At 49.2% G+C, this 14037-nt stretch overlaps 1 protein-coding gene across 1 annotated transcript in view; it reads right to left on the reverse strand.

The window, feature by feature from the left end:
* Positions 1-4336: 4336 nt before the first annotated feature.
* KCNB1 (potassium voltage-gated channel subfamily B member 1) overlaps positions 4337-14037 on the reverse strand; it is a 91678-nt gene continuing 81977 nt past the window's right edge. Inside the window, exon 2 of the mRNA XM_029918297.1 lies at positions 4337-7237. Coding sequence (XP_029774157.1) covers positions 5228-7237 — 2010 coding nt within the window. The 3' untranslated portion in view covers positions 4337-5227. The remainder of the gene's footprint in view (positions 7238-14037) is intronic.

Genomic DNA, 14037 nt, shown 5'->3' on the forward strand with positions numbered 1-14037 from the left:
GACACGTCTTCTCAGGGTTTGGCTGCAAGCCTGTCTATTGCTTTTTGGTGAGGCTGATGGAAATGAATTAAAACGAGGAACTGGTAACAAGTTGATGAGATCTGAGGCCCCAGCGTGTTCTCGGAGGTCTGCAAGAACCTGAAAATGCTCTGGCCTTCGGATCCAATTGATGTTACAAGGGAGCAGGGGTGTTGCAACAGGCCAGCTGAGAGGGGCTGAGTGAGGCGTGTTCTGGACCTTGGGGGAAGCTTGCTTGCATGAGATTTTTGGTTCCAAGATCTTTGGGGATGAGAAAATTCAGTCTCTTCCAAGCGCCAGCAGGGTGGGGGAGAATGAGCTGAGCCAGCCCATATTCTATCTCAGTGGTGAGGGCCATCCACAGCCCTGTCTCCGCTGGTCTCACTCCTGCATCCATGCCCAGGATTCTTAAGAACAGTAAATAGGAGAAACACACGGAACGAGGCAAGTAACAGTGTCCGCAGACTCTAGGTCAAGTGTCAGGAAATGCTCTCACGAGGAAGGCAGAACCCAGTCTTTCCCCATCCCCAGAAAGTAGAAGCAAAAGGAAGAAAAGAAAGCAAGCCCAAGGGGGCAATGAGGGAAAATGAAAAAGACCAGAGAATATCAGCTATGATAATGACCCACAATAAAACTCCTAAGATGTTACGCTAGATTACAAAAGAAGCAATGAGACTAAGTGGCCCTATTAAACCTTTGCTAAAAAACACATATGTATCTATATACTTTTTATCTGAACAGAAAGAGAGACCTCTGAGATACATAGGTATCCTACCATGTAGACCTGCGGCAGACACTTCTGGGGCCAGAGAAACCGCAACAGAAAATGCAGAGGTAACTTTTTACTTCTGGGCGAGGCCAGGCTGGTTTCAGTCCCCCTGGCTGAGTGAAAGCATTTGGATGCTGTCATGTAAGTGGTGAGAAACGGGGAAACTGTAGCTCAGGGCTGGAGGCTCTCCACTGTCTGTTTGAAGGTCCCAGAGGTGACCCCCTCTTCCTCCCGCCACAGGAAAGTCTTTCCCCAAAGGATCATGCCCTAGAGGCGTTTTGCCTCTCCTCTCATTGGATTCAGTTAACTGGAGGCTGAAGTCTGGAGTTACGTGACTTGGGACTAGTTAGCAGAGAAATAAGGATGGAGAGAGAGGGGAGAGGGGAAGGGGAGAGAGAGAGACAACGAGATGTGGCTCTAGTGACCTCTGTCCATGGTGAAGTTTAAATTTCCCCTTGTTCATGGATTAGACACTCCAGCCGTGACTTAGAGCAAGACAGAATTGTACAACAGTTACAAACATGAATACATCACAGTTTTACAGAAGAGAACACTGTTTCTTTTCCTCCTCAGAAAAGTGGATCTTATTAGGAGAAAGGGCAGGGGTGAAGCTACAGTCACCAAGACATGGGGCAGGCGAGCTGGGGATCAGTTTGGCAAAGTTTGTTGTCGTCGCCAGCACTTCTGGGGTGGGGCGGGGGAGGGGGGCAAGCCGGGTGGGTTGAAAGGAAACGGGCTCCTCAGGAGTTTGCTGTTCCCAGTCTTCTTCTTCCTTCTCGATCCCCAGTGCTTTTAGAGAAAGGGACTTCACGGGAACAAATGTCCTCTCCTCTTTTTTTTCTTTCCCCATTAAGTGTGCTTAAGATAAAATTCCTAGAGAAGGCACTGAGAAATCTACTGCACCGAAGTCCTGTTGTTCTTTACCCAAAGATTAAAAAAAAAAAAAGTGAAAAAACCAACACCTCTAGAGCTGGCCCACCTCTCTCTGCAGGTGTCAGACTCCTCTGTGTGGTGGGGGCACACAGCCACCTGGTCCCTAGCCCTTACTGATAATGGTGGAAGTTGGAAACCAAGTTCATCTGGGTTCTTAACGAATTTCACTGAATTCGCCAAAGGGACCAGGCATTCATCCACTCGAGCCCCTAGCTTGGCTTCTTTGGGTCGACTGTGTGTGTGTGTGTGTGTGTGTGTGTGTGTGTGTGTGTGTTTTCCCCCATTTTTGTTGGGTTAGGGATGGGTGGGACATAGATCACCAAGTAAAAGTGAGTATTTGCCTCTAAACCATGCTTTCCTCTCTTCCATGAGGACCTGTCAAGGTCAGCTTCTCAGTGGAGACTCTCAGGTAGATTTCCCAGTGCATGTACACAGGTCAGGTAGAGTGTACACATTAAAAATCAGGGTATGTTCCTTTTTGGCAGGTGGGGCCTGGGAAAACTTACAATACTCTGTTTTGAATTGGGCACAGGGTAAAAGCTATATTTCCACAATACATACACAAGTAAAAGAAAAAACCAAAACAAAATGCAATACTTTCTAAGCATAGTATATGCTGAGTTTCAATTATTCTGTTTCTATAAGAACTCTATAGGACTCTGGCTAGTAAGCCTGAAAAGGTAGGTTCTTAATGATACTTCTGAATTCGTCCTTCAAAAGTGACTCCATAAAATGCTACTTTAAGGTCAGACAAACTACACAGGGAAGGAAGGGCCAGGTCCTGTGTGATCACACAAGGCAGAAAGGGCCTTTGGTTACAAGGAGAGTTGCACCAATTGGTTATTAGTTTAAAAAAAAAAAGAACGAAAGAACGAAATCATATCCAATCTGTACACTTCTCATCTGCTTCAACCAACAAATGAAATGCCTTGATTTGAAGAAGGGGTGGTAAGTTCCTTCTCACTATATGGCTATATTTAAACATGTTCACTTTCCTGATATGTAAAATAGACTATATTATTATTGTTATTAATTTTTACAGATAGCATCAGCTCTAAAAATATCTGAATCGGAAATCACAACTATTTACTTTTATCAAAAAGCATTTGTTTTCCCTGAATTTTCACATTTGTGCTGATGGCCGACGTAATGGTCATGAAAACAAAGAGGCGGGTGAGATGAGAGGGGCCGGGCAGGACTGTCCGTCGGCCGCTCCTCAGTGGGGCCCCCGCCCACACTGTGTGCCCGGCGATGCGTTTGGGAGCGTGGCTGCTTCCTCTCTCCCTGGGGTGTTACCGGCACAGGATGACCTCACACTCTCCCTGCCCCTCAAGTCCCTTTGCAGTGGCTGTGAGGGTACCTCGAGCGGCAAGATACTTCGGCATCGGCATCGTATCCTGCGTTAACACAGCCCAGAACGGGACCACGCCCTCTCGGAAGGCTCCACGGTCCTTGGACACACTGAGGAGCAGTGTGAACCAGGTACACAGTCAGCAGAGTACATGTGTTTTTAAGGGCGGTCGAATGACGCTGTGCCATCACACCTGTGGCAGGTGGTCCAGCCTCATGCCCGCTGTGCGGAGGGCAGCCAGAATGACTCTGCGATCACTTGTGGCCTGACAGACAGCTCATGCCGTTACACGAACAGGCAGACCAATAACATATTGTGTGAAGAAATGGCGAACCACACCACGTTTGTTCCATCAGGAAGACGCATGCCTGTCACTGTATTGTGGACAGGCGGATCTACACTACTGTATTTGGGACGCCATCCATCAATGTTGTATTTAGAGAACAACACCGGTCCATTGGACTAAAGACAGGCAGATCAACGACATGTCATCTTTACTGACAGATGGGCCAACAGCATGGCATCACACTAACCAGTGGCTCAACCCAATATTTCTGAACCGAGGAACAGCCAATGCCACCATCCTATGGGACCGAAATCAGGCAGGCCAACGCCAGGTCATAAAACTAGGACTGGAAGACCAACACTAAGAAATACACCAGAACCGTTCACAATGCACACAAATACTTATTGCTTGTGTCTGTACTGGCTGCATTGATGGCTGCAGAGGGAGAGCTGAGTTTGAGTACAGACGATGACACTGAAAACACACCAAAAGCTGGTTGACAAGAAAGAGAACAGAGTAAACACCCAATGCCCACCGCCTACTGTATTCTTCTGAGATGCGCGTGTTTCCTGGACACGTGACTCCGTGAGAGGCCCCACTCCAGGGTTCAAGTACCCTTCCTCGAGGGGGCGCTAACAGGAAGCTTCAGAGGGACAGGGAAGGAGCCCACAGACCTGGACATGGCAGACACCAATAACAGCACAACATCACCCACCGTGGCCTGACACAGGCTTGCAGTTAACAACCCAACCTTTGCCCCGGAAAGTGGCCCACAAGAAATAGTGCTTGTTTTAAAGTGCAAGATCTTGACGCTGTCCCTGGTAGAACCTATTTTTGAAAAACATAAAGTGCTTTTTATTTTAACCTTTTTTTGTTTTTAAACTTGAATACCACAGGAAACAAAAAAGAATTTCTATTATAGTAGATGCCTTCCCTGCTGCCACAGGAAGTATTCAAAAGTCTGAACTGGGCATTTCAATTGGGGATTTTTTTTCCCTTTCGTGTTTGCAAGTAAAAATAAATCAGATTTTATTCTGTTCTTCGGTAACATACAGTCTCTTTGAATAAGCTATTTCTTTTGCATATTTGACACTTGCATATCTTTTGAGTCTATGCTAGTGATGTACACACAGGGTTTTCCTTATACAACCCTAAAGCAATGCTCACAGTTCATTCTGTTGGCTGAGTGCCTGCTGTCTGAACCCTTCCCAGGTTGCCAGGGGGCAATTAGAATCAAGTACAAGTGGTGCAACTCACCCTGACGGTATCTCAAAATAAAATCTCAGGTACTACGGAACACTGAAGTCAATGAAGACATTTGAGTAAGGGTTTTGCGCTGGGACCGTGGTTTATGGTGCAGAATTTCCCCATGACACGAGCATCCTCTGTAGCCTTCTAACAGTGGGACCTGACCAGGAGGTGATGCGCAGGAGTTCCTAGAGGTGGCTAGGCAACACCCAAAACTAAATCGGCCAACCCAGCCACCTGTTGTCCAGCATCCTTCTCCAGCCGAAGCCCGAGGGATGGAGGTGTTGCCCTCTGAGGCTGCGATGGAGAGCCGTGACAGGGGAGTGGGGAGAAGGTGGCCTTGGTTAGGTCTGGCATGTGGTAGTGATGGCTGTGAGTTCTGCCCACATCATCGCCCAAAGAGAGCAGTAGAGTTGTTACAAGGAGACACCATAGCCTGTGGCTTGGCCAGCTTCCATCTGTGGTACCTGTCCTGGCTCTCAAGGCCCTCGGGAGCCTCCTCTGGAGTTTCTCCTCTGTCTGGGGGCTCTGCAGAGCCTTTCTGTTCCAGAGTTCGTGCGGAAAAGCTCTGCGGCAGGTAAGCTGCCCAGCACGCCTCTTAGGTCTTGCCGTAAGTCTCTGCTCAGATGCTCTGATCCCGTGTGCTTCCGTGGGCCCCTCCCCCAGGCAACACGCGGACATCGGGGGAGATGTGGTTCTCGAGTTTGCACTTTTCCTGACCACCGGGGCCTTTTCCAGTCAATGCTTCTGTAGAGTAAATACAGTTCTGCCTTAAGAACTTAGGGGAAGTGGGTAAGGGGGAGCTTTCAAAGTGGTTCTTCTCTGATCTTGTCCCGACGCTGAACTTGGGACTGGTGCTCACGTGCACGCCCTTGGGAGGGCTGGAATCTACACTGTAGAGAACCTGCCCCTCATCGTCCGTGTCCGCGTCGATGTACTGGTGGATCCCTGCTTCGAAGTTGAATGCTATTGCTGTGGGTTTCTCAGGCGACCGGGGGGGTGTCCTAGCACTTGCTGTGGTATAGACGGAGGACTCTGGACTCAGTACAGGCCTGTCCAAGAGTGTGGCACACTCCAGCCCAGCGACAGCAGCTGCAGCGCCCCCCCGGTTCCTGAGAGGGTCATGGTACATGCCCAGAACGGGGACTAGTGGACTGGGGTCGCCCTCCATGAAGTTGACTTTAAGTGCTCGTAGCTTCAGGGGGTTGTTTGTCTTCATAGAACTCTTGGGGCTCTCAATGAAGAAAGTAGAGTGTTGGCTGGCATCAGAGGGGGGGTTGGCTTCCACAAATCTCCCACCATTGGTACCCAGAGCTCCCCGCCAGCCCATCTCTGGGGCCATGCTGCCCCCAGTCTTGCTGGGGAGTGACGCCAAAGGGCTGTGGGAGAATCTGGTGGCTTCGGGGAAGTCTGTGGCACAGCTAATGAAGCTATCAATGCTCGACATGCTTCGCATATCGATGACCCCTTCTGTACGTGTGGGCAGAGGGGCTACGGGGCTGGGGATACTCTCCATTTCAAGTTCTTCCTTTGGTTTGCTCTGTGTGGCTGACTCCTTGGTATTGAGGATGGGCTGAGACTGGGTCTTGGCCATCTTATTGTACATGTCTTCCAACTGCTGGACATTCAGGTGCTGAGGACTAGATGATGATCTGGCCTTTTCAGGGGACCCTTGCTCCTTGGTTTCAAAGGACTTACTTGAGCTAGTTTCAGACAGTGTTCTCTTTGTCCATTTCCATTTGTTGGGAGACAAGTGATTATCTTGCACTTTGTCCTTCTTACTCATGTTTTCTCCATTTTTCTCCACCACGATGTCCATCATCTCGATGCTCCGGGCAAAAGCGTCTTTCATGTTCATGGATACAATGCTGCCATTCCTCTTGGCTCTCTCCAGAGCCTCTCTCCGCTTGATTGCTTTCTCCTGCCTCTTCTGTTCCTTGTAGAACTCAGAGAAGTTATTGACAATGATCGGGATGGGAAGAGCAATCACCAGGACCCCTGCGATGCAGCAGAGTCCTCCAACAATCTTCCCCAGGAGAGTCTTGGGGTAGATGTCTCCATACCCAACCGTCGTCATGGTGATGGTGGCCCACCAGAAAGAGGCTGGGATGCTTTTGAACTTGGTGTCATCCTCATCCTTCTCAGCAAAGAAGACAAGGCTGGAGAAGATCATGATGCCCATGGCGAGGAAAAGGATGAGCAAGCCCAGCTCATTGTAGCTCCTCCGCAGGGTGAAGCCCAAGGACTGCAGGCCAGTGGAGTGGCGTGCCAGCTTGAGGATGCGGAGGATACGCATGATGCGGAAGATCTGGACCACGCGGCGGACGTTCTGGAACTGCAGCACACTCTTGTTGGATTCGGTGAGGAAGATGGTGACATAGTACGGCAGGATGGCCAACAAGTCAATGGCGTTGAGCGGGCCCTTGAAAAACTTCCACTTCTTGGGTGAGGACAGGAACCGCAGCAGGTACTCCATGGTGAACCAGGCGATACACACAGCCTCCACGTGAGCCAGCTGGGGGTTGTCCGTGGTCTGGCCGAACTCGTCAAGGCTCTGCAGCTCGGGCAGCGTGTTGAGTGACAGGGCGATGGTGGAGAGGACGATGAACATGATGGAAATGATGGCAAGGATCTGCAAGGAGAAGAGAGTGGGATTTAGTTACCAGCCTCCAATAGGATGCTTTTCTAACACCCGGGCTCTGTGGGGTGTTCCTCAACAGTTTGAGAGCATTTTCACATCTCACTAGTCACTTAATGACACCGTGTTTGAGCTAAAAAGATCATTTATTCAAATGCATCTTTTATCAGGTGTAGAAACCAAAGCCCAGAGACTGCAATGATTGAAAGCTAACTATTCTAGCCCAATGGGTTGTCAGTGAGGACACAGGAGGTTTGAAAGAGAGCATACGGGCAGCAATTTAAGAGCTTGGGCTCTGGTGTCGGGTTGTTTTGGATTTAAATCCCAACTCTGCCACTTCTTTACCTTGAGCCAGTTGTTTAGTCTCTCTAAGCCTCAGTTTCTTCCTCTGCAAAATGGGAGGGTAAATAAGTGTCTATCTCAGAGAGCTGCTATGAAAAGCAAAGGTGTTAGCATGTGCAAAGTTGGGACAGCTTCCAGTAGCACACAGGGAGTGTCTCATAAATACCAGCTATCTTCAGGGGGGCCATCTCTCAGCCCACCCCCCACACCCCACACCAGCCCATCAGCTGGGATTGCCCAGGCTCTGAGTGGCTCGGCTGGTCTTTGTTTGCCGCGCTGTCCTGGGATGGCCGGCTATATCCTGTGAACAAATGTCGTTGCTGCTTGCATATGAGAGTTTTCTGTTCTTTGCAATCAGTCCCCATGCACAACACATGGTGGTCAAGCCTATATTTTTACTTCAACCCCTCTCTTTGGGTCTCTCCTGCCTCAGGTTCCCAAGCGCCACACTCCTCTGGCCACACGCCATTTTTGGTCGGTCCTGCATGTCTGTGTCTCTTCTTTTCTGTTCAGTGAACTCCAGTCCATCTTTAAAAACCCAGCCCACGTGGCCCCTCTCTACAGAGGTCATTCCTGGTGGGACTGGCCGCTCCACCCTTCAGGCTCCCTCTCCACTTGGCCTTGCCTCGGGTGCTGTGACACACACCTTATACAGGGGTGTGTGTGTCCACCACTGCCCAGGGGTACGTCCAGGGCTTGGTCTCTGCACCCCTAGCACCTAGCCCAGGGCAGGGGCTCCCCGAGTGTTTGTTCACTGCTGCCCAGGGTCACAAGTGATGAGCAGAAAGAACAGGACCAGAATTCAGTTTTCAATCTGGCTTCTGTTTATTGATCATGCACAGTATGTGAGGCACTTGCTGGGCACCAGGGACACCATTAGCAGAAAGAACACTCTTTCTCAACCAACACAGAGGACAGAAGGCTGTGTTATGCATTTCCCCAACCTCAGGTCCTCTGTCAACTTCCTGGGTTTTTTTTGGGTTTTTTTTTTTTGCTGTACTCATGTACTTCTGTGCCTTTTATTTTTTGTTTTATTTATTTATTTTTAATGTTTTTTTCCTTATCCTCTTTATTTTTTCTTTTATAGTTTATTGTCAAGTTGGTTTCCATATAACAGCCGTGCTCATCCCCACAAGTGCCCTCTTCCATGCCCATCACCCCCCTTCCCCTCTCCTCCACCCCCATCAACCCTCAGTTTGTTCTCAGTATTCAAGAGTCTCTCGTGGTTTGCCTCCCTTCCTCCCCCCAACTATTTGTGTGTTTTTTTTAATCTTTGAGAGAGAGTGTGAAAGTGGGAGGGGCAGAAAGAGAAGGAGACACACGATCCAAAGCAGGCTGTATGCCAACGGCAGAGAGCCCCATGTGGGGTGCGAACTCATGAACTTTGAGATTATGACCTGAGCCAAAGTCGGACACTTAACCAACTGAGCCATGCAGGTGCCCCCAATGTACTCTGTGTCTTTTAAACAAAAGTTTTTGAGCATTAATTCCTTGATTTGCACTCACCGAAAAAGCAAAGTTTTATAATCACTTTATAAAAAGAAATATCTGATACACACAAAAGTGGGTCAAGTTTATATATGATTACGAGCCGTAATCAAGCGAATACCTGTGAACCCACCACCCAGGCGAAGAAACCGGGTGCAGCAGTACCTCTGACACTTCTCACAGGTCCTTCGAATTTTTTTCTCCTCCCTTGTCCTTTCTGTAGAGTTTTTTTTTTTTTCAATTTATTTGAGAGTAGGGGAGGGGCAGAGGGGGAGGGAGAGAGAATTCCAAGCCGACTCTGCGGTGACAGTGTAGAACCAATGTGGGGCTCAAATCCACGAACCATGAGATGATGACCTGGGCCAAAACCAAGAGTCGGTGCTTAACTGACTGAGCCACGCAGGCGCCCCGTCTGTAGAGTTGTAATACAGAGGTATATGCCCCTAACACATTCCTGTTTTGTCTTGCTCAGGACTGACATCCTCCTGTACACATTCTTTTGCTGCCTGTACTCTTTACTCAACACTAAAACAACAACACACACTGCTCACCTTCTCTGTTCTATTTTCGCCTCGTCCCAAGAACTGACATTTGCAAAGATGCTGAGTTTGTGTGCTAGGGAAAGGTGTGTTAAATATTCATTAACATAAGTGTGTGCTTATTGGAATAAAGCATTTGGGCAGCACACTTCAGGAACTCCTGCGCTGAGTTAGGAGTATGGGTCCCAGAGGCAGCATCCAGGTGGGTGGCCTTGGCATTGAAACTTTCCTTGCCTGTTTTCAAATTTGTAAAATGCAAATATTCTAGTCATTCACAATCAGGGATGATTTTGAGCCCCTGGGGGATATTTGCCAAGTTCCATAGAAATTTTTGGTGGTCACAACGCGGGGGAGGGAGATGCTACTGGCAGCTGGGAAGTGGAGGCCAGGGATGCTGCCTCCGACCTTGACCTCACAGGAGCCAGCCCCTCATGCATTACAGAGAGGGGGGCAAGGAGATTATGCACACAGAGTTACCAGCACAGGGCTAGACACAGAGTGGGCCTGAGCCCAGCAGGCTGCTGTTCCGGGCACTGACCCCCCAGCCAGGAGGGAGCTGATTCTGGGGAGCCTGTTCCTTTAACAGCTGGGAGGCCCCATTTCCCCAGAGGCTGGCAGGGGAAGCCTGCTCCAGTTTCTAACCCCCAGACAACTCCAGGGAAGGCCCACATAATTGCTGTTCTGCTGACACGCCCATGAATTATGCACCTGGCATATTATGCACAGTCCTCAGGGCTTGTTATTTTAGGGTGGGCATCACCTTTGTACCTGAGACCCTGCCCTCCCCTTCCCTCCTCTCAGCCTCCCGATGCCTAGCAAAGAAGGAAAGGGGGCAGAGGCCTCACTGGATCCTGGTGGGGGGTGGGGGGTGGGTGCAGCACCTACTGCTCAGGGTTGTATTGGGAAGGTCAGAGCACCTCAGGCCTCATTTCCCCAAAGGCATGCAGGGTCTCCATCTGCGCCCCCTCCTGGCCCTGCGCAGGACTATTTGCTTTCCTGGACCCACTGGAGCCTTTACAGTCAGGGCCACACATCCTGGCAGGCGCACTTCCAAATGGGAGTTAAACCCTCTGTGCCTCAGTTTCCTGATCTATAAGATTGACGGGGCGGGGGAGGAGGTATCTGGTGCAAGCCTGCAGTGAGAATCCAGTGAATTCATTGGCCCTTAGATCAGCTTTTATTGCTATGATTACTCCACAGCCTTGTACTTATCTATAAGCGGGTTTTGTATCTGGGGTTGAGTCCCTACACTGTTATCCCCAGCAGAGTGGCTTTGGAGAAGTCATTTCCCTTCTCTGAGCCTCCATTTCCTTATCTCTAGAATGGAGATGAAAGTAATCAAGCACTTAGCTCAGAACAGCCACTTCACATATATTATGTTATTAAACTATTACTTGGGTGGTTTATCATCACCTCCAGCCCCAGCCCCGGGACTGGCTGCTTAGGTCTGTGGACCCCAGTGCCTGGCGAAGGCAGCAGCCATCCTACAAGCTTGGGCTCTGTTCTCAAAGCCAAACAGTTTTGACCCCGTCTCCAGGATGGACCCCACAGCTGGGGGCGAACAGCCAACATCCGGAGTCCTCTCATCCTTGCTCAGACCTCTGTCTGGGCCTCTGCACCTCCAGACCTGTTCGTCTGGGATCTGAGCCCAATCAGGGTTGGGCAGGACTCCAGGAACCTGGGGAGCAAAGGCGAAAGCCAGGACAAGGGACTTGGAGGCAGGCCTCCAATTCCCTCCCGGTGAGCCGATTCTGGATCCTGGAACCCACCTGTCTGCACCAAATGGGGGAAGAGGTTTTGGTCCTCTGGGGGGAAGAGAGCAGCAGCGGGAGTCCTCGGGGTGGGGTCCAGGGCTGCTGGAGCTAAGCCCTCCTCCTGACTGTCGTCTCTGCTGGCTGATCACGGGGATGCCCACCTTTGGCTCAGCAGCTATAAATACAAACTGTTTATCATTTCCTCCACACACTCCCCTGCTCTTCCAGGAATGTGGACAAGGCACAGAATATCTGTGCATAAAAGGGCACAGGCTCCTGTCTGGAAAGATGGAGAGACTCAAGCAAAGAAGCGAAGGGACCCATTCATGGTTACACAGCCCACTGGGGTCAAATGCGTACAGTGACCAGAAGTTCTACAAGCTGAGGGCTGTTCAGGGCTTGGAAGCTGCCTGCCCCCCACCCCCTCTTTTAAACAAGTGTCATAAACAATTTCTTTTAATTTTAACTCCAGTATAGCTAACATACAGTGTTACGTTAGTTTCAGAGTACAATACAGCGATTGGACAATTTGATACATACTACTCTGTGCTCACGGTGGTAAGTGTACTCTGACGCGGAAACTTCTTCATGCACAAGCATGTTCATAGCAACATTATCCATAAATTAAAGAGTGGAATCAACCCAAATGTCCATCATTGGATGACTGGATAAGCTGTGGTCTATCCACAGACTGGAATATCATGGATCAGAAGAAGGGACGAGGGGCTGACACGTGCTACAACATGGATGAACCTTGAATCTTGATATTAAGTGAAAGAAGCCAGACACAAAAGGCCCCAGACTGATTGGTTCCACTTAAATAAAGTGTCCAGAGAAGGCAAATCCATAGGGATACAAAGCAGATTAGTGGCTGCCAGGGTGGGAATATGGATTAACAATTGTGAAGGGGCCTGAGGGATCTCGCTGGTGTGATAAAAGCATTCTAAAACTGATGTAAAGGTGGTGGTTGCACAACTGGGTAAATTCACTGAACGAAATCACTGAGCTGCACACCAGAAGTGGGGAGATTGTAGGATGTGTAACGTAAGCCTTGATAAAGGTATAACAGTTTTGCTTCCCATAAAGAGTATCCCATTGCTTTTTCTTGTTTGTTTTTATTTTTTAAAGTAGACTTCACACCCAGTGTGGAACCCAATGTAGGGTTCGAACTCTTGAACTCATGACCCTGAGATCAAGACCTGAGCTAAGATAAGAGCTGGATGCTCAGGGTGCCTGGGTGGCTCAGTCGGTTAAGCATCTGACTTCAGCTCAGGATATGATCTCACAGTTTGTGAGTTTGAGCTCCACATCGGGTGAGCCCTGCTTCTTTTTCTAGCTTTCTTTCTCTCCCTTTCTCTCTCCCCCTCTCTCTGCCCCTTGCTCACTTGCACTCTCTCTCTCTCTCTCTCTCAAAAAAAATAATTGGATGCCCAATTAAGCCACCCAGGCGCCCTATCCCATTGCTTTTAACCCTCATAGCCATATTGATAGATTATCGGAGAGAAGCAAAAACCTAAGCAATAAACCCTGCAATGGCTCCACAAATTCTTGGATAAAGTTCTAATTCTTTGCATATCGTTGGCATGCAACTGAGCACTCACCAAGTGCTATGGTAGTTGCTGGGGATGTAGTATGAATAAGAAAGATCATTTCTGGGGCCTCAAGGAGCTGGTAGGGAGAAGTGGACAAAATAACACATAAGCCCAGGAAAGAACAGGATGACGTCAGATAGTGTTATGTGCTACATGTTATTGAGAAAAAGAAACCAGTGGAATCAGTAGAGAAGCAAGGAGGGCTGTCCACATGAAGGTGGGTAGTCAGGGCAGACCTATTTTGGGGGGTGTCCTGGTTGCTTAGACTTGAGGATGATCAGTGTGTCATTCAAAGATCTGAACATTCCAGGCAGAAAACATAGCATGTGCAAAGGCCCTGAGGTGGGAATGAGTTTGGCTTGATCAGGCACTAGAAAGCAGCTCAGTGTAGGAGGGACCGAGTAAGAGGGAGAGTTGGAGAAGATGAGGTTGGAGAGGCAGGAGGAACTGATGAGGAATGATAAAGAGATTTGGATTTTTAGATTAAGACTACCTTTCTTCTCTCTCTCTCCAGATTTTTCTGCATTTCCCACTGTATATTCCATACTGAATCCTGGTGAAAACAGTTCCCAAGCTGTACCATCAGGGTTGCTCATATCTTGAGATTCTCACCATGTTGTTCCCTCTGCCTCAGTGCCCCTTGTCTTCCACTTCTCCTGGCTGATTCTTACTGCCCATGAGGCCCCAATTCAGGGACCATTGCTCCAGTGAATCTGCTCTGACCCCCAGGTCTAGGTTGAGTGTGTCCATCCTACAAACTCCCACATAGCACTGATCTTGCTGAGCTGGACTTTTCCCCTCTGTGTCCTCTGTGCAAAAGAACGTGAGCTCGTGAGGACCCAGACTGAGTGTGCCTTGCACTGCTGTGTCCTTAGCTCCTGAAACAGTGCCTGGCACAGAGTAGGTGCTCCCTGAATAGTTGATGAATTAATGAACAAGCAAATGAATGAAACAGAGGCTCAGAAAATGAAATGACTTCTCCAGGGCCACACAACATGTTAGAGGTAGATTTGGGACTTGATCTCAGGTCTGTGGGTGTCCTGAAGATGTTTTCAAGGACATAGGAGGAGGCAGCTTCC

This window comes from Suricata suricatta, chromosome 12 (assembly GCF_006229205.1).
Source record: "Suricata suricatta isolate VVHF042 chromosome 12, meerkat_22Aug2017_6uvM2_HiC, whole genome shotgun sequence".
Taxonomy (NCBI): domain Eukaryota; kingdom Metazoa; phylum Chordata; class Mammalia; order Carnivora; family Herpestidae; genus Suricata; species Suricata suricatta.